The 25,097-nt window shown below is 42.7% G+C and overlaps 1 protein-coding gene across 1 annotated transcript in view; it reads right to left on the reverse strand.

Annotated features, from left to right (window-relative positions):
* The window catches only part of ITGA9 (integrin subunit alpha 9), a 214,485-nt gene that overhangs the window by 160,732 nt on the left and 28,656 nt on the right, over positions 1-25,097 (reverse strand). Inside the window, exons 9-14 of the mRNA XM_059818609.1 lie at positions 24,312-24,417; positions 22,751-22,845; positions 19,686-19,776; positions 19,086-19,131; positions 15,903-16,057; positions 8,896-9,056 (exon numbers count right to left, since the gene is read on the reverse strand). Coding sequence (XP_059674592.1) covers positions 8,896-9,056; positions 15,903-16,057; positions 19,086-19,131; positions 19,686-19,776; positions 22,751-22,845; positions 24,312-24,417 — 654 coding nt within the window. The remainder of the gene's footprint in view (positions 1-8,895; positions 9,057-15,902; positions 16,058-19,085; positions 19,132-19,685; positions 19,777-22,750; positions 22,846-24,311; positions 24,418-25,097) is intronic.

Below are 25,097 nucleotides of genomic sequence, written 5' to 3' on the forward strand. Positions count from 1 at the left end.
AGAAGATAAATGTTCACAAATAATTTCAAGGAGTACTTTATTTACACTAAACTGGTTGTGTTACGTATGAGAAATCATGAACACCAGTAGCTGCAACTTAGGCAGAAAAAGTGGTCAATAACTTGACAATAAAGGCAGACTAGAAGATCCTCTGGTTAAATTTTCTGTGAAACAGTGAAATTGCTATGTTATGTTCTTGGCTGAATGATCAGAGAAACCTCTCCGGTGCAGTAACACTTACGTGCAGCCTTTACAATATCCCCTTATGAAAATTGTTCTTTTAAAGCTGTGTAATTCACATGCAGCAATACAGATTCTAACACCAGATAAAAAAAATGGCACATTACACCTTGAGCCAGTCAGAGGACACCAACAGAAGAAACAAACCCTCAAAATTAGATTGCACATATTTCTAAAATTTTACTACTTCACTGCTTTGAGGATAGCTTTCAAAAGTATGCTTATTTTTCAAAGATAATCCTTTTTTCAAAACAAAAGTGACCACTGAAAGCAAGCACAGTGGCCACAAACATTTGATGGGAGAAAAGGCCATTGTAAAATCATGACGCACCAAAGTGGAGAAGCACAAGCTAATTTGCCTAATGCATCCAATCTGTAAGAACATCCTGTATATAAAGTCAGGAAACAAGCTTAAGCGTATGCCATTCAGTCAAAGATATTGTGGGCAAGTGGAAAACATTTGAACTCCCAGATAACTACCTATTTTAAATCTCCGGAGGAGCACAACCAGCATAGGACAAGGTGCAGATTCCAGGTACAGGATACTAAATATTCCCTAAAATAACTGGGACTCCAGGAGAGGTCACAGAGCTCTACAAGGGGAATTGATAATTAAAATTATGCAACAAACTGGAAACCTATGACCAGGGATGTAACTTTTGATCACCAGCACAACCATACTGTCTGTAACTACCCCACTGCGTATGGAAATGCCAGTGGGTGCATGGAGATGAGGGTAATAGCACAGGGTATAGGCTTTCCTCAACTGTTTCTGCACCTCAGGAGTTCAAGATTAATTCAGTTCCACAACTGAAGTTAAGTAGTGGGGGAGAAAGGGAGAAAAGGCATTTTCTGCCAAAAAAGCTCCCTGCCTGCAACCTATTACTCCCACATTTCTTCAAACATATTGTCAGGCACTTTCGGTATGAATTAGGGCACTGGATTAACATTACATGTTGCCATCCAAACCAAACCCAGCATATGTAAGAGTCTCCCAGGAGACCCAAGTCTGTTCTGACTATGAGGAGGTTATAGGTTTGGAACATACCCAGAAGCCACAGCCAGCAAAATTAATTGTTTTCTTTTTAGCCTAGAGAAGAGTTTTCTGTTGGAAGTTGCCTCCAATGTTTCCCAGTGAAGTGCCTTGCTCATTCCTTCCTAAGGGTAGCAAAATGAAAGGGTGATAATTTTAGGTACTCCCCAGTTTGGACAGGATAAGCTGACCGTGTACATGTGTGTGTCCGAGATCACCGTGCAGACTGATATTCCTCCATGTGTTATAAACAGGAAAACCACTAAGACAAACAAGCTCTTCCCTATTGTAATTTTCTGCAGCAAGACTCTAGCATTAAGCGTATTCCCCTTAAGTGCAAATTTGTCCCAAAGAAGTACTAATAAACTTTTACGGCACAATTTGCCATCATGTGTTTAGTTTATATCACTCTGTACAAAAAACAAGCTTAAAAAGTTTCTAAAACAGTAGTGTTGCCTTCTTTGTCGCTTCTTTCCACCTGAGAAAACAAGCTCTTTGGTTAACCAGGAGTGCCAGAGAAAGCAAAAATACTCCTATCCATCATTACCTGCCTTTTGAAATTACTTTTCCTAGCACAAAGTGCAGCACCTCTTTTATCTCTGTTTGGCCATTCACTTCCTAAAAGCGCTGTCACTGGGAAATGCAATGACTCCCCTCAGAAAAAAGCTCCATGGATGGCATCTCCAAACCATGGGCTCTGGTATCCTCCTCCCTAAAAAAAGCCATGCTCCGTCCAGGCCTAAATCTGCCCCTCCTAGGTCCCCAAAAGGTTTAATCTGCAAATGAAATCTCTTTTTGAGCAACTATAGTATCAGACAGAAACGCATCAGTGGGCAGACAGTAAAGCCAGGCATCTGCCTGCTACTGAATGTCTAAGAGCAGCAGTGAAGTGTCACGCTTCATTAAGACTTTACATGCAATAAAAAGTAATTGTCAACTGTGTTAAAACTTAAGAAAGATGTATTTTTGAGAGACCCTACTTGAAAAAGAAATCATATTTCTTTCCCATTACAGAATATATCAAAGGGACAAGTTTATCAAAGGGCTCAAGATTAAAGATTTGGATCCCTTTAGGGTTTAGCAGGGAACACTACAGTTTAAAAAAGGCAGGTAAGTTTCTGCCTGGGCCATAAACAACATACTTGGCCTTTTTCCATACATGCTGGCAAAAGTCAAAGAGCAACAGCAAACTAAAGTAAAATTAGTTACCTTGCTAAAACTTGAAATAGGATGGCATTTTTGTTTCCTTGTTTTTATAACGGACAAGCATCATACAGAGCAGAAAACACTCAAAGACACTCTCCACCCAGAAAGGAGGAGACGATTGCCACCCAGTTATATCATCTATCAGTGTGAGGGGAAAGAAAAAAAAAAAAGAAAAAAAAAAGAAGTGATTTGTTTAAAAACCTGGGAAGATGGGCAAATGAGGGCATCTGGACAAAACCGCTGCCTTCAGCTCACAGCTCCCACTGGCCTCAGGACACAAGACCCTTTGGGTTACCAAATAGCCCAGTAAAAAGCCCCCAAACAGTTATTAGCACAGTATCTGCTACAATTTGGTCTCCCATGTAGCTGCACTACCAGCCCTAGCAGATCTTATAGCACTTAACCACTTGCAGCATGGGTCCCCTCTGAAAGGATGTTAGTGCCAGGCATATTTGGCTGCTTCATTTTAGCCACATTGTGCAGGACAATTTCTAACTTGAGTATAAGCTCACCCTTGAAAGACAATCTTACTTTCTCTTGGTGAACCTTGCAAAAACCTTTGGAAAAGCCAAAGACAACTCCATGGTCATTAACAGTATTTCAATTTTGATACAGTTAATGCTCAGCTCAAAGATGTCAGTCTTCCCACCAACTCCTAATACTCTTTCTGGTACGTCTAAATCCCTGTACTTAAGAGGCAATGAAAAGGAACCCAGAGTTATGTGGCTAACAACTGTTCTTCCCTTGCCCACATGAGCTACTGCAGAAAAAAATGCAGCTTCTCTTCTCCCTGGCTTATTTTTCAAGGTGAGACATCAGCTCTACACAGTGCCGGCCAGAGTGTAGCTGAAAGGAGAGGGTTCATCACTTTACAACAGAGTAAGGCAACAGAAAACACTATATTTATTTTGCTAAGATTGTATTTATTTTGCTCTGCTGGAGGGGAAGCAGGCTATGCTAATAGATTATAAGCACACCTTGCGCAGTTTTGGAAGACAGAATTGTTCGGGAAAGTATGCTTCTGTAAATAAACCTCTGTGCTTCGTGATCACCCAACCTATCCCACAGCCCTTTAAAACTGAACATATGCTGTAAGTGCATCTGGCTTGGCCTGACAGTTTCTCCAGTTGGCTCAGCAAAAGGGAAAAAAAAAAAAATTATATAAAACAACAAAAAGGAACAACCCCAAAGATATCAACTCTGCTCTTGGTCTTAGCGCTGAATCTCACTGCAATCATCATTCCTGGCAAAACTACACAGCAGCTTTCATCTTGCAGAGACGATAAACTTCCTGCCGCAGGCTGGAACAGGTCAGTGCTCCCTTTGTCTGCCCAGTGGTCCAAACCCTGTGAAATCCTAGATAATCGTGACTAAGTTTTCATAGCTGTTGCTGCTGTGAAAGCAGTTTCTGCTTTAAGTGTTATCCCCTGACTTGCTCAGACTTCTCTCGTCTCCCAGGGAGAGGTTTGCAGGACCAGTTAGGTCACTACCGAGAGGAGTTGCACTTGCCAAGGGTCTGGTTTTCACTTCTTCCTCAGCAAAGCGGTGGTTATCGTCCACGTCCAACACACGAGCCATCACTCACAGCACCAGCGTCCCAAGAAAGGCCTTGCTAGAAGTGAGCGACCAAGCTCTGCTGAAAACCACCCCCTCTACAAGGCTCCATGTTGACAGTATGGGAGAAACCAACCCCATTAAAAAAAACCAAACCATAAAACCAACCTTCAAAATAAGCTCGAGTGTCTCTGGCTGTATGTCTCTATCCTGTATCACCACCAGCCAAACCTTAACATAGATACGTTAATTGACAGGCAGGCAACTTTCAGAAGAAAGTAGATCAAGGTGATACCACCTCTGCATCACACGTGACTGTGAGACTGAACGCTTTGCTACCCAGACTCTAGAAAAAAGCCAAATTACTATGAATTAAGAATAAAATACTTCAATACATGCATCCCCCTCAGATGAGATCAAACAGCTACAGAGGGAGGAACAATCACAACTGCAGACAGTAACAAAAATTGGCGAGCACTAGAGATGAAGTTGTGCGAGATCAGCAGCACAGAGTACCTTTAGGGACCTGAGGTAACAGTAATGCATGACAGACAAAGGCCAGAAACATACTTATAAAAAGGCAGATTTTTGGCTACTGAATTCAGCAGCCAACAAAACATAGTTGCACAATTTCTGTTGAAAAGGCAGCATTTTATTCCAAACCTGCCTTTACAAACACAGCACGAGCTCCTCATCTACACGCCATTATGAAAAGCCTTTGGTAACACTGCTCCTTTGTTGCCTCTCAGCCCCATCCTCCCCATGAGCTACAACCGGATCCATTAAGAGTTAATACGATGAGCAACCTGAGACTGCTTAAAACAACCAGACAGTCACCAAGATAAAGATCTCTGGAAAATATAAATGCCGTGTCTGGCTTAATCATGTGCCAGGACTGCTGATGGTGTTTGAAGCTGTCACCCTGCACACAGACAGCAGTGACTGGTAGCAACAGGCAGCCCAGCTGGCTGGCCCGCGATGAGGTAAGAAACCAGACTGTGCTTCTTTAATACATGCAGGAATCGTACAAGGAGTTTTCACCACCATCACCATTAGACCTTTGTGATAAATCAAGGAAGATGAGATCTGACCCCACATAAATCTGCAGGCACAATGTGCTTTACTGTCTGCGCCAAATTCTCTTGTCCTATCCACAGGTAAATCTATCCTAAATATTAGGGGAGCACGCATAAGCAGGAAAGAACCAGGGCAGTTACTGGAAAGGGAAAACAATGTTTCCTCAGAGTCGATGCTCTGATCACAGCACGTCTTAAACACACAGCTCAAGTCTTCTGAGCACCATCAAACAAGTGCAGTTCCCAAGAGAAAACCGTACATTTCAGCTGCAGGCCCAGGTATTAAGATTAAGGAGACATTTGTAAAGCCTCCAAACCCATTTATTTTCTTCAACTTTTCTGTTTTTACCCCCTTCTGTAACCTCTGCTTCTTCGCCTCTTAGTACCACTTTCCATTTACTCACGTTTATGTTTGCCATTCCTTCTACCAAAAAACAAGTCCCTTTTAAAAAAAAGCTAATCAGATTTAAACTTTTGCTTCGTTTTCCTCCAGCAAAATTGACAGACAGTTACCACAAAATGTATTTATCTACTGTTAGTAGTTTTATCACCGTTGAAGGAGAGAAGTTCTGTAGTGGCAGCATGATCATCCCAGAATGGCCGGAGGAGGAACTGTCCAGCAGCAAAGCACCTCCTGAGATACGGTGGGGATCAGCTACGCACCGACACGAGAAAACCAGCGATGCTCCTGAACTTCTCAATTAATAGCTACTTGCACCAGCTGTCCATTTCCTACTGAATGTATCAGTCAAAACTCCAAAGGTTGTTTAAATTAAAACAAACGCAGCTTTTGCAAATGACAACTGAGGCGCTGTGAGTATTGGAATTACTGTCTATGTACACTAAAGAATTAAAGTTTCTTAAGTAGAAGTCCTCAAACAGGTTCCAATGAAGAGGGGCAAAGAAAAAAAAAAAGTCAGAAAACTGCATCTCTCCTCTACTTCCCCATGCCCCCTACAAAACCAAACTCAAAGCATTTTGAAATATCAAAGTATTTCCATTTCATTCTCTGTTCTCAGCCAGAAAAAAAAAGTTTTCTCCTGAACTACCATAATTCTAGCAACTGTAGCCTGCCTTGTACAAGATCAAGTTCTGAGCTACACATATCCTACAAACCTTCTGAGATCCACTTATCTCAGTCACACAGTTATGAGGAAAGACAGACTTTAATACTCAAATTCAGTAGCAGCAATAAGAACAGCAGGTCCTGTCCTGAAAGGGAACCACAAACAGGAAAGGAGTCATGCTCAAAACATTGACACTTATCAATTGCAAACTGATTTAATGATTATCCCTGTCAGTTTATTTGCAGACTGCAAGTCTTTTAGTGCCCAGTTTCACTGGGGTCTCTTGAGATCAAATCTGTCAAAAGAAATTGCAGCAAGCTTGTATAGGTCTAGTTTTTTCATGACTTTTCTCAGTCCTTCTGTTTTATGCCTCCAGCATGCTAGAACTACAAGTTGGTAATACAATGTCATCCAGCAAGGCCTGGCACGGGGTTTCATTTAACTAACACAACCTACAGAGCTCTGCTGTGTGCCATTTGGACTGGACACCTTGTTTACCTGGTAGGGTTTGTCAAGCTAGCACATGAGGTCATGCACAAGTCCAAACAGCTTCTCTATCCTTGATCACAGGCAGTCCAGGACTGACATCCTCATGTTACCAGATAAACCTATTTGTCATCAGGGATTCAAATGAGCAATAATAAAGTGAACAGATTAAGGGTGCAACTGCAAACAACTTGATTTGCCATGGAGGCAAATTCATCAGGCATACAGTAAATAAAAGCAAAGAGAAAAGACTAAGTGAAATACTTCATGTATTTTAAACCCACATCTTTTATCATCCATTCCATCCCACAACTATGCAATCAAGGAGATTTCCGGTTGGAGTTTAGGGATTTTTTTGTTTTGTTTTTCAGTGTTTTTGTTTTACTAGCTGTTACTTAAGGATAGCAGTGAAAGATGATGACCCCATTTCCACTCTTCCAGAATCTGCAGGGCTCTCTTTGATGTTCCTAAGGCCATGTAGCCTCATGGATTGTATCACCTTTCCCATGAAAGCACAGGGATTATCTTTCTCCACTACTTTGCATTCTCCCTTACATGAACAAATGACACTTCCTGCTACCCTTCCAACTGCAAAAAATAGCTGCTTATATCATATAGAAAGTCAATAGCCTTGTTTGTTAACCAGCTGTTTTGCTTTAAGCTGTTGGTATTTTTAAATATGCTTAAACATTTCTCTTGCCTATAAAAATCAAATTTCCCAGGAATTTTCCAGAAAAATAGTTCTTACCTTTGCTTTCCCAACGTAAGCTAGAAATGCTACAACAAATTCAGTAGTTTCCTGAGCATATGTAGCTCCTTAATGAATTCTGTGTACTACCCAAAAACTACAACAGGCCTAGTGTGAAAGAAATCGTTACTGGGTTAAGATAGAAAGGCATATGGCTCCTTCTCATGCAAACTCAATACGTTAAAGCCTAACCAGATGTGCTCATTTGAGAAAGAGCAGAATTAGTAAACTCATAGACTTTTCTAAGTAATGGTAATCTCATAGGTCTACATTTTCTTTAACGAGCTTTTTCACAGCAGAAAGCAAAGGTTGTTCCAGAAACAAAAAAAAAAACCATGGACGATATCTAGTCTCTTCCCAGAGATCCACACAATTTAACAGGACAGCATTTCCTCCTTGGTGGTCCCTTTATTTATTTTATTTTCTCTCAACAGCCAGGCACAAAATGGATAAAGTCAAAGGATGAATTTTATCTCCCGTTCTCACAGTTTTTAGGTACAAAGAAGCTTCCTGGAAAAGTTTATACATTTAGGGATGTCTGGACCTGCTGGATTCTCAAAACAAGACAGTGCCAAGTGATATCCATTGAATTGAGGTCACACTCATCTACAGGAATATGTTCTTCAGTAAGGAGGATATGCCACTCACCACACAACCATACTTCCCACTAGACTACAGATTAGTGCTTGTAAGACACATGTGGTTTAAAAGATAAATCTCCTTCCTATATAATTTTAAAATCCATTCTATAAATTTCTTAGCTGAGAAGAAAACTATCGTGCTTACTTTGCAAACAGAATGGGACCTGGGCGACATTTCTTCAACAAGAGCTGCCAAGCAAAGATAGCTACAGTCCTAGCAGACCCTGGACGAAGAGTTTGTCACAGGAAGAACAGACCCTTTCTATGTCCCAGCATGTCTGGAAAGTGCTCTCTGTATCCCTAGGACCATGACACATGTGAAATTAAGTTATCCCACTGCTATATTCAAGCCCAGATAAAATCCAGGGTGCTCTTCAAACCCAAGAGCCCAATGGCTTCAGGTCAGAGCCCACATTACCCTGCCATTCCCATGCAGATTGCATCGCCAGCCCCTTGTGCAGTCAGACCTTACACAAAACTAAACACTAAACCTACTGCTCCTGCCAAAACAAAACTTTGCCCCCTTATTTTGAGTATAACAACTGTAGCAACAAACCAAGCCAAAAGAAAGAAATCCCCCACAAATGCACCTGATCACGAATAAATAAAATACATATTCCTGGCACCAGGTTCTGAAGGCCCGATGGTGCTCAGACTGACAAATCATGCCAAGCAAGAAGTTCTGAGCTTCCACCCAAAGAACTTCATCCACCTGTCAGGAAGACAAAGAACATCTGAAGCCAAGCAGCACCACTTTAATTGGTTGAATATTTTTAAAAAAAAAAAAAAAAAAAGAGTGGAATTGCAGTGAGGACAATGTAAGTAAGGACAGGAATGAACTGACCTTGACATACGCTAGGTAATGCTCGCACTTTTCCTGCATGTATGACAGTTGTAACTTCTCTGTGATCTGCCCCGCTGTCTCTCCAGAAGTCACAAAGTAAACTCTGGGTTGCTGGCTCTTTTCCTTCTTTGCCACATCAGCAGTCAAGTTATAATTCAAACCTGTTTTAAAAAGGAAGAAGAAAACAAAGGACATCAGTGAACAATAGTTATTTTCTAGCCACCTATCAATGGATCCTGTTGCCCCTGGGGCATGTGTGCTTGAAGAAAGGTCAACCCTTGCAGGCCCTCAATCAATCACCAAGTTTCCTGTGGCTGCACAAAACCAAATCCAATTACTAATGTACTCCCAGGTTTCGTGTCACTACGTTCCCCAGCCCATCCTTTCCCGCAGGAAACTATGTGTAAAAATACATCTAGACACACACACTTAATAAAGAAACAAAAGATGCTTAAACTATGTTGCTAACAGAAAAAGCAAAAACATAACACACACAACAACAGCAGTAGCCTCAAGCTTTGTTTTCCTTCTACAACAGCACAAACCATGCAAATGTCAGCCAGGATGTGGCACTTCCTGACAATTACTTTTGTTGATTTGCAGTCATCTTAGCATTTAGACCTTAACTAGAGGTCCCTGCCTTGCACTCAGTATCCCCCTCTTAGATGTTACACATCCCTGGCAGTTTACAGAAGATATACCCAGAGACTAACGAGCTGTATCTCTGTAAATCCTGTTTCCTGCTGTTCTACAGGATAGGTAGCTTAACACAATCGGTTGGTTTGCGACTGGATGTACTTGTATCCAAAATAAAACTTATTTGTTATCTGAAGTCGTTGCACAGTGATTGAATAACCCAAGCTGACTATACCCTTCCTTTTGGTAAATGCAACAACAGGAGCAATGAAACTGCAACAGAAGCACGAACGCTTGCTCTACTGCTTTCTAGAGACAAGGGAAACACTGGCTGTGAGGTCCTTTCACTCATCACAGACCACAGCCTGTATTGATTTCAGCTGTTATCAAGGCAATAATGGGAATACCATGAGATTGGCTAACTATAAGGCTTAATTAGTTGAAAATCTTCATAAATGACAGCCAGCACCAGCTCCTGTGCTGATTTGTTACATATGTAGGGTGTTTGCCAAATTATTGCTTTGGCTTTTATTTATGTTTTAAGTCCTAAATGATTGATGTCAGATAATATGCTTCCCGTAAATGTAAACTTTTTTTAAGCCAGAATTTTATAAACAATCAATGTAAATGTAACACATTCCTGGACTGAGGTCTTCTATACCAAATTTCAGCAAGGGGTCTTTGAGGGGTTTTGTTGTGGGGTTTTTTTTTTTTTTAAATCAATGAAAATCCTCTCTAAATTAACACTGCTGCCAATGCTATCACCTCCAATCATTTCTCCACCAAAATTACACTACTTTGAAGAATTTATTTAATGATATTGTACAACTTGGTGCAAAAGTCTCTGTGAACGTTCATAATTCACATAATTAAAACCGACCTCACTTCCATTTGCAGTGTGTTGCATTCTGATGAAAAGCTCACTCACAAGTTCACGCAAAGCAACCAGAGACATACCTTAGATAGCAAGAAAAGCCACAGCTGAGGAATCAGCCTAACTACCATCACAGGGCTCCACCTGAATTTTTTTTGCTTGCTTTTGGCAGAATAACTTGCTTAGAAGGATAATGCCTTGAAAGTCTTTCAAACTCTGACAAGCTCAGCACCAAAAACTCCCACTGAAGTGGTGTTTGCTGAGTCCCACTAAAGAGCACCACCTAAACAGAAACACAGGGTTTAGCCTGTTTAAAATCCTAGCAGTCTCTTTCTTAACTTTTTTTTTTCTTTTTTAAGAAAAGAAACCCACACCCATCCCCAGTTGTCTCCCTTCTGCTTTCAAGACCTCACATGTACACACGCACGCTGAGATCTGCACCGGCGTCCCAAGAATAAAGACAAGAAAACCCGTTAACAAACCCAGGCCCTGCGTAGGCAGAGGCAAAAAGCCCCGCAGGGAGACGCAGCCCTCTTCAAAGGAGGAGGACCAAAGGAAGGCAGGGCTGCAGAGCTCGCAGGGACGCCTGGGGAGGCTCAGAGGCTCTCCGAAGGAAGTGCGATGTATTACTGACACTGAACGATTCCTCACTGCAGGCGTGGAGACGCATCCCAGTGCGAGCCCCATATCAGGCCTCCAAGCAAAGTGATCCCAGCTACTGTCTCTCCAAAACAGCAGTGGATGTTTTCAATCAAGCAGCACAGTTCCTGTCCTCCCCCCCACCTCCCCTTTATTTTGACAACTTGTTTCTATGTTATATCCAATGATGTCACATCAGTGGAAAAACTGAAATATCATGAGTAAGGTGTTTTTTTTCTTTCCCCTCCCCTGCTTCATTGCTTCCATAAAGCAACCAGGGTGGGGAGATAACTGCCCAAAGTTATCACTGCTGGTGGTGCAAGTTCCTCCTGCTCACTCCAGTAGGAGACTGGGAGGCAAGCTTTCGCTAGCAAATTAACTCTTGCAGGTAATGCCTTCAAATATTTGTCCAGCAGCTTTAAGCACGTCTGGTTAGAAATCTTTCTGGGTACTGTCCACCCAATTTCACACAATCAAAATAGAGCTCTGGCATGGATTCAATGAGCTCAGGTGAAGGGCTTAATTTTTCTAATTACTATTCCTTTTCCATAACTGAAGTTAAATGCCTAAAAGCTTCGATAACAGCTCCCTCTGAGAAATTTTTGGTCATACCTGCAAGAGGACCACCAGCAACCAAACCAGGTGAGTTACTCCAGCCGGTAACAGACAAGCCAAGTAAATGGCAGAAGGCATTTTATAATGGATTTTCATCCTAAGTGGCACACAAGTACTCATGATGCAAGAGACGTCCCCTCACAGGGCTGAAGGCAGCCTTGAAGCAGAGAGGAGTGAAACGGGATTGAAATCGGGCAGCGGTATCCCATGAGCTAAAACGGGAATATCAGCTGGCTGTGCTAATGGAGGGGTTACACACTCTGAGCCACCCAGCGCATCCCTTTGTCGCCCACTCAGATGATGCTATAGCACACAAAAAGCAGGTGGCAAAATGCTCAGCAGGAATAAGCACATCCATAAGTGCTTCTTAAACTACTAGCTATAGTACTGATTCACAGGGAGTGGGGGGAAGCACCACATGGAGAAAAGTAAGACCTTACTAAATAATAACAAAAAGCCATTGGAAGAGGAATGTGTTTCCTTGCCTTCTCTACCAGTAATTACAAGGAGAAAATGATTCATGAACTTTGCTTGCAGAGAAAATTCTTAAGTAATGAAACTATTAAAAAAAAATTGCCCTAGCAAATGACAACATACATAGGACATTCCCCCCCATTCTCTCCTAAAAAGCTTTCCTTTTTCCCCTTGCTTCAAACTTTGTTTCAAATCCTTTTTCATTGTGTTGTCCCTAGCTTCCAAATAGGGAGCCATCCTCACTGCTCCAGGCATACACTGAACAACACATCCCCACAGCATCCCTGCTTCTGAGGCATTCAGAGGGTAGCACTGTCTTAGGCCCACATCCAAACGGACTGGAAAAATGAGAGACAGACAGAAATAATACTCTTGCACCAAACTACAGCAGGATACAGATAAGAAGAGGAGTGTCCACTTCCATCAAGTTTTGGATCAGGCATATTTCTTCAGTTCTAGAAATGTATCCAGAGTGAAAATGTCAAGCAACCCATTATCCCACACTAAATCTCACACGAGTCTTTCAGACAACAGTATCTGGGACATGAAGACTACCCTAGAAATGCATCAACACACAAGCAATGCACACCTGAAGTGAACAGTACAAGAGAAACTTTGAAGAAGCTTCTAATGCATCTGCCTGACTCTAGCCAAATGCCCCAAACCCTTCATTTCATAGCCACTTAAAATTCACCTAATTCTTACACTGGCACTATTATTACTATTATTGTTGCTGCTATTGTTGAGGAAATTATCCAGACTGTGGGCACAAGTTTATTTCCATTCTCCTGCAGGGATGAATGCAGAAGCAGCGCTTGCTGCACAAAGATGCCAGCAGCCTCTGTTCTTATCCTGGTCACCCAGAAGCGCATGGTCTGAACAGGCTGAAGTTTGCTCATCCAGGTTAGGAAAGGCCTTTCTCTCATCTCTGCCTTTCCTGCAAATACAGAGACCCCAGGAGAGACAAAGCAATGGCCCCTCAAGTGAGGGAGGAACAGCCTGCGTGAGATTCCGAGATGAAAGACTGAAAACTTAAAATGCCGTATTTCTCACACATCGAAGATGTACCAGAGGCTGTCTCTGTCAGCGGGCGTACAGCTAGATGCTCAGCTCTCCAGCATGCATGGAGGCAGAGCGAAGGGCCAGACAATGCCTGGCACACAGTGCAGAGCACATGCTTCACTTGGGCATGGCTCTTTGTTCAGATGAAACCATTTCAGCAATAAATTCATACTTCTGAAGACTGTAGTCTGCAAACAGTATCCACTAAATGGATGGGAATTATATTATCATTGGCAGTATCAAGCAGTATCAATAAACACAGATCTTCAGATAGCTGTTACGTGACCAGTAGTATTGCAACTACCACTAGAAGAAAAAAAAAGAAAAAAAGGAGGGTGGGGAAGCTTTATATGCAAGTGTGAGGCAGTGCTAGATGAAGACAACTTTTCTTCATGTGCCAGTTAACAAAATAACCACACGTTCAAATAAGCATTGAAGACACACATTTGCCCCCGAAGAATGCTGCCTGCATGTTCAGCTTGACTTTCTAAACATTGTGTAGTAGGTGACCAACTTCAGCTGCCCAAAAGCAAAAGCAACACCCAGCTTTTCTCCAGTAAGCAGCAGCCTTGAGCGTCCACGCTGACAAGCCTTAGGGGAGCGGCATTCCCGATGAGCACTGTGTTCTCGGTGTCTGACTTAACAGACCGCCCCCAGACATCTGAAGATGAGACAATCCCAACACTTTTAGCCACAAAACTTTGACATAGCATTTTAGCACTTCCATATGCCTTTCAGAGTCCAAACTGGACAATGATGTACTTAGAGGGATATTCTACTTTCTTCCCCACATTTAACCACACAGGAGAGGAACCGTTGCAGTATTTCCATGAATTGTCCCACCCTTTGTTAACTGATACTCTTCAACTGCAACATAATTAAAATGGCCTGACTGTTAGATTACAAACTGAAAGCTTATTTGAGGTATTTTATCCAAATCATAGCCCCAAGGGATTTTATACAGTCAGATAGTTCTGGCTGCAATGTTTTCAAGACAAATCACTTTGCTAGAAGCATTGTATAAAAGGACAATGGTTGGAAGTTTTATAATCATCTACTTAATAGTAAAAAAATTCCTTGTAATGAGATGGATGTTACTCGCCAAAGAAGATGCACATGTGCTTTCACCGCAATAAATCATCGGGAGTACAGTTTGTATGACAACACAGAGGAATTCAACTGGCTCTTACAAGACGATGAACAGGAAGCTAGGTCTTTTGCAAACAAGGGGAACAGATATTTAGATTGGAGAAAAAGACAGCTCGCTTCTTAGCCACAGATCCAGAGCTATGAAATTAAAGCAAAGGAAACGTTTTAAACAGTACCCCCAGGAATGTAAGAAAACCTAGATATTCAGAAAATCTATTCACTAATTTTCAGGAAGGAATTAACACCCCTGGAGCAATTGAAGGTAAATGCTTTCTTAACTGACAGAATAGCAGGCAGTACAGAAAATACTTTATCAAAGCATGTATTTGTCTGCTGAGTCTCATCATTTACAGGGAAGGAAAAAGTGCAAAAATAGAAACTGAAGTCTCAGGTGCACCAATATGTTAGAACCCAGAGGAATCTTAGATTTAGTAACTCCACTTTTTTAGCTGTTCAGATAACAAAGTGACAGGCTGCAGAGAGCAGCTGCAACAAGCAGCTTGTAGTTCTCCCTCCATGTGAATGACAGGAGAAGTAGCAAGAAGCCTTTTTCTTCTCTGACTCATTTAAAATCCAAATATTGCAGCAGGTTCTGCATACTGGGATGCACAGATGCAACTCTCACTCTTCTTGATTAGCGGCTCAGAAAGGCTGGGGCACGGAGCAGGAGGAGGCACTGCTTCCCCCAGCTCCTCACCAGAGGACTGCAGAGAGGCAGCATGCTGTGAGGCTGAGGTATCTTCCCTAAGCAGCACACTGCAAGTCCTCTGCCATTCCTAAAGCATGGCGACGGTAAAATGTTGTGGATGAACAAAATAAAACCAGACCTTACAATACTTAGAAACGCTGTATCTATCCCATTCCACTTCACACAATATCTAAGACTCACAAACATTGGGATGTAAAAGACATAAGTAACATTTTAATGCAGCCAAGACGTAAAGGCTTGCACAATTATACACCTTACACAATTCCATTCACCCGAGAAACTCCATGTGTTTTACAGAGACTAACTAACCTGGAAGATATCCTTGCTATCAGTAAAATACTGGGCTATTTATAATCATTTTACAGACAGGTAAACTGACACACAGAAAAGGATTTGCTCATGTCTGGTAGGAATTTATAGTGCTCTGTTTCAAGAGCTCCTTGTAGACTTTCAAAAACTATTAATCCACAGCAAATCACACCTGCTTTCTGATAACATTGATAGATGACATAGATACAGGAATGTGCTATCAAGAGGTAAACAGGGAATATGAACTTACAAAGTATCAATCGCTTCCGTGTTCTCTGTCCTTGCAGTAAGCCCACAGACACATTTCCCTCCTTTCACTGAGGAAGAAACTGCCCCAGCATTACGTCAACCTCATTGCAAGGTAAAAACATGCCCAAGAAAGTTCCAAGGGAACCTCCAACTTTCTGGAATTGTATAGCCCATCTCACCTCGAAACAACTTATTTCACATAAAAGCTCTGTTACTGACTCCAAAGGGAGCTCTTGACTCCAGCTCAATCTGCTAGCATGCCCCTGCCCAGGGCTGGTGCAGGTACCTTACCTATTTCTCCAGGAACGCGCTTGCCACTGAAGCGAAAGCATGCTGTGACATTGAGGCAGTTCACCGGCTGCAAGCCATCATGGCACTGAGGAGCTGTGATATTGATGGACGCAGGTAGGAAAATGGAGATGTCCATGGTAATGACAGGCCTGGATCTGGAGATCAAAAGAGAAGGGGAATTGAGTGATCATTCAAAGGAAAGTCCTCAGCCAAAGGAAAATAAAGTAAATTTAGTAAACCGCACAATTTCAAGCAGACATGAAAAACAAGAGAGTGCATTTGAACTGCAAGATAAATTAGCACTTGACCTAGCTGGCAAGGACTACTAGTGTCTGCATGAAAACCATAGCGTCAACTTGAAGTTCAGTGCTCAGATACAGACTGCATGCAGGCAGCTGGGGAAACTGATAATATGTGATAATCACCTCCAGCAAAAGTTGCATAAAGCCTTCCTGATGACTGAAGAGGATAAGGAAATTAGCACAACGGCAACCAAGGACAATAAGCTCATGCAAGTGAGACTGTTTGCTAAGCAGCCTGGATGGTCAGGAAGAGGTAGGCAGAGACCTTAGGTTTCCAGAGAATGGTCTACAGTCAAATTTGTGACCTGAAAGTCAAGGAGGGAGCACAGGGGTAGGAGATGGATTCATACATAATTTTTCTGACAGTATAAGAGGGACAACAGACACCACATTCATATTTTCTGGAGGAGGGAACGTTTGGCTAATTCCCTCCCGGTGAGTGGTAAGGATCGAATACTCTTTTCACGCTGCTGAACTCTGTTTCAGGAGTTAACCAGTGCACTGTGAATGAAAGCTTTCTACCCCTGCAACTCCAGCAGTGGATTATTGCTACAACTGTTTCTGGCTGAAGAAGACCTCGGCCAGAATCGCAGAGCAAGCTGAGTGCTATCAGGGCCCATGCGGGCCTCCTCTTTCACACAACACAGAAGCCCCGCCAGCTTGGTTGGGAAAAGCAGCCCAGAAACCCAGGCTCTCCTGAGCCGTCCCCAGCGCAGGACTTCAGCCCAAAAATTCACCAAGTGTTATTCTTTGTGGTTTCAATTCTGTACATGCTCAACATGAACACGTTCTTCCAAAACCAACTCCAGTAGTAAAAAAAATGTGCAGCAACCAGCAGATTCACTTCTAAGGTAGTCCCAGCAGCCGTGCAAGGCCAGACCACATAAGTAAACCACTTCAGGACTCTCACTCCACAAGCCACTTAATTTAGAGGCGGGGGAGAAGGGGAAGAGAGCAAGGTTGTGGTTACACCTAATTCATATCGACTAGAACAAGATTCACATCAATCTCCGAGACAGCTGCTCAGACTCTTTTACCACAGCCTGAAATAACAGTGCAAGTTCGCATTTTGAGACAGAGGATGAAGATAAATGCTAACCCTAGAAATATATACAGTAATGGGGGCGGGGGGGGGGGGGGGGGGAATGAGGAAAAAGAGTGAGCTTCCTAGGATCATTTCACATCTTCAAAAAAAACTCTTTCCAAATGCTTGGGGAGACAGTAAAGAGTAAATGCTATATCTGATCTAGAAAAATATTTCTCCTAGAAAAAAAGTATTTCTCCAGCCATGATGCACTGTGTGACTTTTCCTTAACGTTAGCTCACTTGGTTATTCACTGGGAAAAAAAAAACAATGCATCTGTCAAATGGCCGTACACACACACGAGCAATACAACAACAACGATCTGCCCCAAGTCACCACGGCTTCCACCAAAGCCTTTAATATCACTTGGCAAAACATTTGTTGGTTTTGGCCAAAGGACTTCACAAAGGCTTCTGGAGGGGTGAGAGGAAAAAAAAAAAAAAAAAAGCTGATTTCTCTATCCTAATCTGAATCTAAACAGCAAGAAGGACACATCGTAAATTTGCAGTAGCAGCAATTAATCAGGCTGCCCACAAAGTCGATCGGTAATGCACTAATTTCCTCTGAAACACCCAGGCAGTGCCTGAACGCGTGGACAGAGGTCACCATGCTGTTGCGATGTATGTTGTTTTAAACATGACAGCAAGCCTTTCAGATTGCCTTCCCCCCCTCCCCACCCAAGTAACAACAATGCAGGAGGAAAATGCACAGTTTTCTTTCTAGTGGTTTTGGAGATGTGGGGCTGCAAGATCCCACCTGGGGCATGGCACACCTTTTCACTGAAGCAGCAATTGGCTTCCTCTTCGTGCATGATGAAGGAACAGAAAAATCTTCAGAAGACTTGACCACCTGCCACACTGACAACAAAAAGCATTTCTTTCCCCCTCTCCTTTTTCTTTTTGTTTTGTTTAACTGATTCAAATGGAAACAGAGCCAAGTTTTTCCTGCCTTGAACAGGAAGCAGGCTGGCATGTCCATTCTGCAGCTCCAGCATTTGTCTTGCCAGTCTCACCACATCCCTGGATCTTCCATTAAGATGCAGGAGTCCCTAGTGACTTCTGCTTCTAATGACATCTAGGTATTGATAGGATTTTTCTATTAAATATTAATCAATGTAACAATGGAGCTACTGGCAAAATTCAAACTTCCCATTCTCTTCCCCAGGTCTGTGCATCTCAAGCCCACTCCTACTCTAACTCTCCACCTGCATAATTTGGTGAACCAAGCTGTCACACCTCTCTCCATCAGATGAAACAAGCAATTGTACTTAACTCATACACTCGAAACAGCAGACCAAATCCTGTGTGCATTGAAAATGTCTCTGTATTTCATTTCCCTGAAGACTCCTGTTTCATTCTGCGTCCCACTACAACTTGCAAAATTACAGTCTGGCACCATACGCAGCTGGCTTTTTGCTCAACTGCATTCCCTTAAATCATAATTTATTTACTTTATGCAAATGTAAGAACAATAAAAAAGCCTTCTCATAAATTCAGAGCAACCTGTCTAAAGAGGCACTGAGATGCAACACATCTCCTTCTGGCTCTAACCCTTTGTTTTCTTCATAGCCCTGGGAGTCCTACGTATTGTCATCCCTCACTATGCTGTTTAAATTAGGTTGTGCATTCTTTGACACCATCCATGTATAAGGTTCTGCTTAAAAAGTAATCCAGTTTGCTGCTTCTGACCACAATAAACTAAGGAGAAAATTGGAGTGGTGGAGGACTTAGACCACATAAGATATAAACAGAAAACAGACACAAAGACAACAGCGGATGAAAAAGACATTCATCTCACCTCAGAAGTACCACATTGTCTGACAAGAAGGCTCCAACGGTCATATCTGAAATTTTTGTAATGTTGAGACAGTTACAAAGGAGGCATAGAATTCAGTTCTCTCAAATCAGTTGCTAAATTACAAAGCATATATCTAAAAAAAGTGTTTTTCTGACTTAAATCACCCAGTTGGTCCTTTCAAATTTCATTATGTCATAAGTATTATAACTGGAGGATTAGGTCTGTGACGTTACTTCACTCCTACTTCATTATTTGATTTTTATTGTTACTATTATATTATTGTCTACCTTTTTTTTTTTTTTAATATTGTCATCATGACTGAGCACCTTCCAAGAAACTTACAACTTTGGCCAGATACTGAAATCCTCTGCTTTAATATCTCAATCCTTCACGGTGACTTCCCAAACACCTGAATTAAGCAATCTGCTCAAATCCTTATCAGGAGCTTCAAATAACAGAGGGGAAAGGGAAGAAAATGCTCGGCTTCATTGGCCTCCCACAATGGCAGGAACCAGCAACCTGGAAATGACCAGCTCCGCTGTTTTCTCAGCCTGCGGCTGCGTTTCCCCAGTGCTCTCACTGCCAGAGTAGCGGACATACCTGGATAACCATTGCCATCCATATCGACTCCCCCTGATATGGACTGGCCAAACATCCGCAGCATCGGGTTTATTGTTTGCCCAGACAGCTTCTGCAGCGGAAAACACAGGAGTGAAATCAGTCAGTAACACAAAGAATCTTCTAAAAAAAAAAAAACCAAACCCAAAAAAACCTTCAAGCCTGATTTTCATGGTCACAGGGGCTCTTTTCCGTGGGCTGGAAGTGCCGCACATCTGCAGGCTCGCACTTCACCCACGCAGCCCTGAGCAGGAAGGCTGTCGACTGCAGGAAGCCCTTCTGCTCTGGGCTAGGAGGCAGCCAGTGTTGACTTGGATTAAAAAACACACCTGCTTTACAACCCTCATGCAGACCCAAGCAAAATAAAGAACATATCAAACAGATTTCTTGGAGGGGGGCGGGGGGAGGAAATTCAACCGCGCCCTAGAGGTTTTCTCTTTTTTTTTTTTTTTTGCATTACCTTCATTTCTGTAAATAAAAGTTTTAAGCGGCATCTTAACAAAATTAATGATTAATTGAAACAGAAAACCCTGCACAACCATTCCTTTTCACAAAGTTTGCCAGCATACTCAAAGTCAAAATGATTAATTTTCAGCCCACTTGGAAATTCTGGTTTCCATCAGCTATTATGCAGTATTTTGTGTCAGTTTGGAAGCTGTATCTCATTTCTGCCTCCCCAAAGCAAAGATTAATTAACGTCTAACATAGCTTCTTTTTTTTTTTTAATTACTAACACAAAAACTTTCTCTAAATGTTTGGAATTGTAAATGCCTTTGTCTGAAGCAAATTAATATATCAAAATCTCATTTTCTAAGAAGGCAATCAGACGTCTCCCAGCTCTCATTCATTATGCCAGGCCACCAATGCAAGACCTGAACTCAAAGCAACATCCGACTGCAGAAGTTACAGATGGAGAAAACCTATCCCATGAATTAATTTCGAGGCTGTTGGTGGTGCTTCACAGCTTGTGACATGCGACCAGCTTTTCCTGGCCCTCCCACAAAAGGACATAATATTGGACAAAAGGTCAGACAGAAAATTCATGGAAAAAAAGACAAGTTGAGGGGAACAAAGATATCCTGCAGTTTAAAGGGAAACCAGTGCTCCGCCGTGTACAGATCCCCTTTTCCTACTCATGGGCAGATAAGATTAAGACAACTGGAAGTTACTTCCTCCCCACATGACACTTGCATCACATTTTCGGGGGGGGTCCCATTTAGGGTGTAAATCCCACCTGCAAACATCCCAGTGGACATCTGCAGGCTATTACGGCCTAGAAGGCAGAGGTATAATGCTGTTCTGCTTTTAAGTGCCATGAATGAAAACAGCAGGCCACAAAGCCAATTAAACTGCTTCTGCTCATAGCCACCACTGAAGCTGCTGAAGGGACATGTGGGAATGACATTGATCAGCAATTTAAATGAAGAAAAGGGGGAGAAAAAAGCTAACAAAATTAAAAGGGTGAAAACTTATACCCTGCAGCCCCCCCCTCAGCTTATTTAAAAAAGGAAATCCAGGGCATTAAGGTGGCTCAGGGGTGTAGTAATAAGATACAAGAAGTCTTTCACCTCTGGGTTCAAATCCAGGGCAGGTAGGTAAAGAGCTGAAGTTGTTACACAGCTTTTTTGGTTGTACATGGAAGATGAACCAGCAGTGGGCTGGTGCCCTGCAGCAGACACTGGGAAACAGCACGGAGACACTGCCCGTAAGTGGTGCCCCCTCAGCTGCCTCAGGACACAGGACAACGATAGGAATGGTATCAAGAGTCCACGGTGTGTGGACTCACGGTATGTGGTATCAAGACCACGGTACCCTGCCACCCTCTTGAGCTGGGCTTTGTCCCACTGAACAAGCGGAGAGGCACGCACCATGTCTGCTGGCCTTGCTCCAACGGGGAGGGAGAGATCGCAAGCAGGATGCTTTGCTTCCCACCCCGCTGATCTGGCCTCTTTCAAAAATGTAAAATTTTCCCATGAATGACCAAAAAAAAATTAAATCTGATCCTTTTCAGCAAGAGCTGGAAAACTCCAGGCTTTTCAACAGCCAGAGAAGAACCTCCCAACCAGTGGCTCTCAGCAAGAAACGGGTAGACTCCTCCACATGCCACACATTAGTGCATTTTAGAAGTATCCATAAAGAGTCTTTTAACTTCCTTTTTTCTAAAAAGCAGCGCATGGCATATGCATGGTAAAAGAAAGAAGGACTAAACTTCTGTGGTCTGTTAGAAGAGTCTCCAATATAACCACTAAACTCTTTAATTCTGCTTAAACTGATTTACTGCGAAGGATCCCACCCAGCAACAAAACAAAACAACCAGAACTTCAAACACACGGAGAGAGGGAAGATTCAGGCTCTCTGAAAAAAGAAATGTGCTAGGCAGAGACTAAGGGACACATGTGGGGCAGCATGAGCATAAATTTATCTTCTCCACTGCCTGGCTACAGTAGCTAAACTGCACTGTGTCATCTCTGCACAAGATGCTATAGCATACTTTATAATAATGGTCATACTTTATAATAATGGTCAGGGGACTGGTACCCAAGAACGGCCTTGTGATATTTTGTCACATCGCAAGGAGAAGGCCAACAAGATGGGTAAAAAGGCTTCTGTGGAGCACAAAAGAAAACTTAGTACCTCTCCTTCTCGCTAAGCCTGCTTCTGGAGGAAGAAAATGCAACCTCCCAACTCCCCACTGTCCTCTCCATAATTTGTATGCTCAACCTCTCCAGGGTTTTCATTTCTCCTCTGCAGCAGTACTATCTCTAAAAACTGACATTCAAACCCCAAGACTTCGTTTGCTTCAAGAACGAAGCTACAGCTGGTAACTGTAACAAAAGACAGTGAGAAATATCTCCTGACCAACATAATTTTACCCTACAGCATAGATACAGACAAACTTTGGGAGAAGCCATCTTCAAATCAGGACTGAGAAAAGGATGTGGAGCCATGATGTGGCTACCTATAAAGGGACCCCTAAGTATGGTTTATTTGTGCAGGCCCTGGGAAAGTGACTTCAGATGGGTATCGTAAATGATCGTGTCACATACCATAGAGTACTGAGGTACAATACCATTGGAGTCCCCATGGTAAATGTACACTGCTCCTATGTAGTTATCCTCCTTAGGTGCTCCAATGGCAACATCTGTAAAACAGTACAGATTATAACCATTTCACAACGCATTCCATTAATCCAACTTTTTCCCAATTTTAGAAGCCACCTATCCATAGGAAAATAGCTCCCCATGATGAAGATGATCAGCAGCTCATGTGAACCTGGCTAGAAGGAACTTGTTTGATTTAATGAAGAGCTCATGTTAAGAGAAAGTTAAAAAAATACACAAATATAGATGAATTTGTACGCGCATGTGGCTATGTTGTGCCTAATTAGAAACACGTGCTTGTTATGAAAATGTGTGTTTATTAACCAGCAATCATGCTCAAAAAAGTTAATTTAGAATCCTTTCATATCAAAATCTCCAACCCAGGGGAACATCAGCTTTGTGAACCAAGACAGCACTGGCAAAACATTTATTGTAGCACTACGTTAAGTTTGCTTGAAAATCCAAGGCTCCAAAATGAAGCTGCGTATATTAAATGGATAGGCAGGAAGAAAAAAAGGCTGCTGAAGGTGCACTTTCAAGTCACATTTGATCCACTTTAACTGCGAAGTCCTGCAGAAAGAGTGATTCCCCCCTCCTATTCTCCTCTCTTAGCTGGATCTAGTGACTACACAGCTGCTAAAATTAAACTCTTCCCAACGACTTCATACCTACGGACTGATCCAACTCACTCTCCATCACCACAACTGACCCACAAGCAGCAGCAAGAACACACAAATGCATGTCCAAGTGCAGAGGAAGAGCATGCCCACCATTTGTGAGGGCAGCCTGCAGTGAGTTTGGGTTAGGCTTAATGGGATACCACGCCACGAGTGGCCTGGAAGAAATAAATCCAGGCACACACTGAGTAAGTCAGCCTTTGTTTGGAAGTCCTTAATCTGCACTGCCAGAAATCAGGGCAGAAAAGGTGCCAGCATCAACACTTTGCTCTCACCTACTGCTATCACAGCATGGGGCCTCACACTGAGCAGCCTGTGAAAGGAGCAGGGGTAGAATAAAGCAAAGGAGAGAAATTATTAATAGAGTACATGCTATCAGGAGTGAGAAGCGACTTCTTAATTACACTTCATGATAAGAAACGTGATTATGTCAACAAAACTGGAAAGGGTTGAAGATATAAGGAAATGGGAAAGAAGAAAAAAGTCAGACATAGGTTTCTGTTTTGTTCGGGGCGTGGGTATCTAAAGCCTTTTATAAACCGTACAGGGAAGGAGAAGATGCAACAGCAAGGAAATCAAAGCATTGTTAATGAGATTGGGGTGTGAGTTGCATGGACATGGCCTAAACCCACACCAAGGACGACCAGCTACAAAAGGCTTTAGCAGACAAATCCTATGCAAGCACATTTATCCTTAGCGCGAACCCAGGTGCTCGTTGTGTCTCAGGAGCAACGGGTGCCACGCGGCACCCAGCCATGCGAGGAGACCAGCAGTGCTACCAGCCACGCTGGCATTTCCAGGGAAATGGTCCAGGAGGAAATCGCACCGACCTGGGAAGCCATCATCATCGATGTCGCCGAGGGCAGCCATGCTCTCCCCAAAGTGTGCGTTGTAGGCGCCGTCACCGTCCAGGACAAGCTGCTCTTCCAGCACTCCCTAGCAAGGTGGACACAAAACAGGGTCAGGGAAATGGTGCGAGCCCTGGACAAGATGAGCCCTTCCCGCGGGAGCTGCCCATGTGCTGCGGGAAGCACCTGGGGCAGGGCTGCAGTCTGACTCTTGACCTCACTGCACACGGATCGCCTGGGCACCAAAAATCTAATTTATTTGGGTTTTTTAACCATCTTCTGTCTTTTAATTTTAAGGGGGGGGGGGGGGAGGGGGGAAGAGCGCATGTTTGATATAACTAAAATGCTACATTAACTAAACGATAACTCAATGATGGAACTAAATGCAGTCACAGGCTTGGTGAGCTCATGAAGGTTTCCAGATGCCTAAACTGTAACAGCCCAGAGCTTGCTCTACTGGCAGATTACATCCGAGGAGTGAAATCCTCCATCCAGGCTTATTCAGCTAAACTCCAGTGAGTTAAGGAGAATTTTCCCCTAAGCAAAGAACATTTGGGCAATTGGATTTGAAAACTTTTTAAGTATTGGACAGAAGGATTAAAGCAAAGTCCCTAAAATGCCTTCTGAAATGAAGAATACAGAAAGGGACTTAATGCAATAAAGAGACAGAGGAAAGTTCAGAATAAAGTAGCTTTGTACTCCTATGCCATGAGAAGCCTTATATGGATCTGGTATTTCTTGCCCACCCACTTTCTGGTCAGATACATA

The sequence above is a fragment of the Gavia stellata genome, chromosome 6 (genome assembly GCF_030936135.1).
Source record: "Gavia stellata isolate bGavSte3 chromosome 6, bGavSte3.hap2, whole genome shotgun sequence".
Lineage (NCBI taxonomy): Eukaryota > Metazoa > Chordata > Aves > Gaviiformes > Gaviidae > Gavia > Gavia stellata.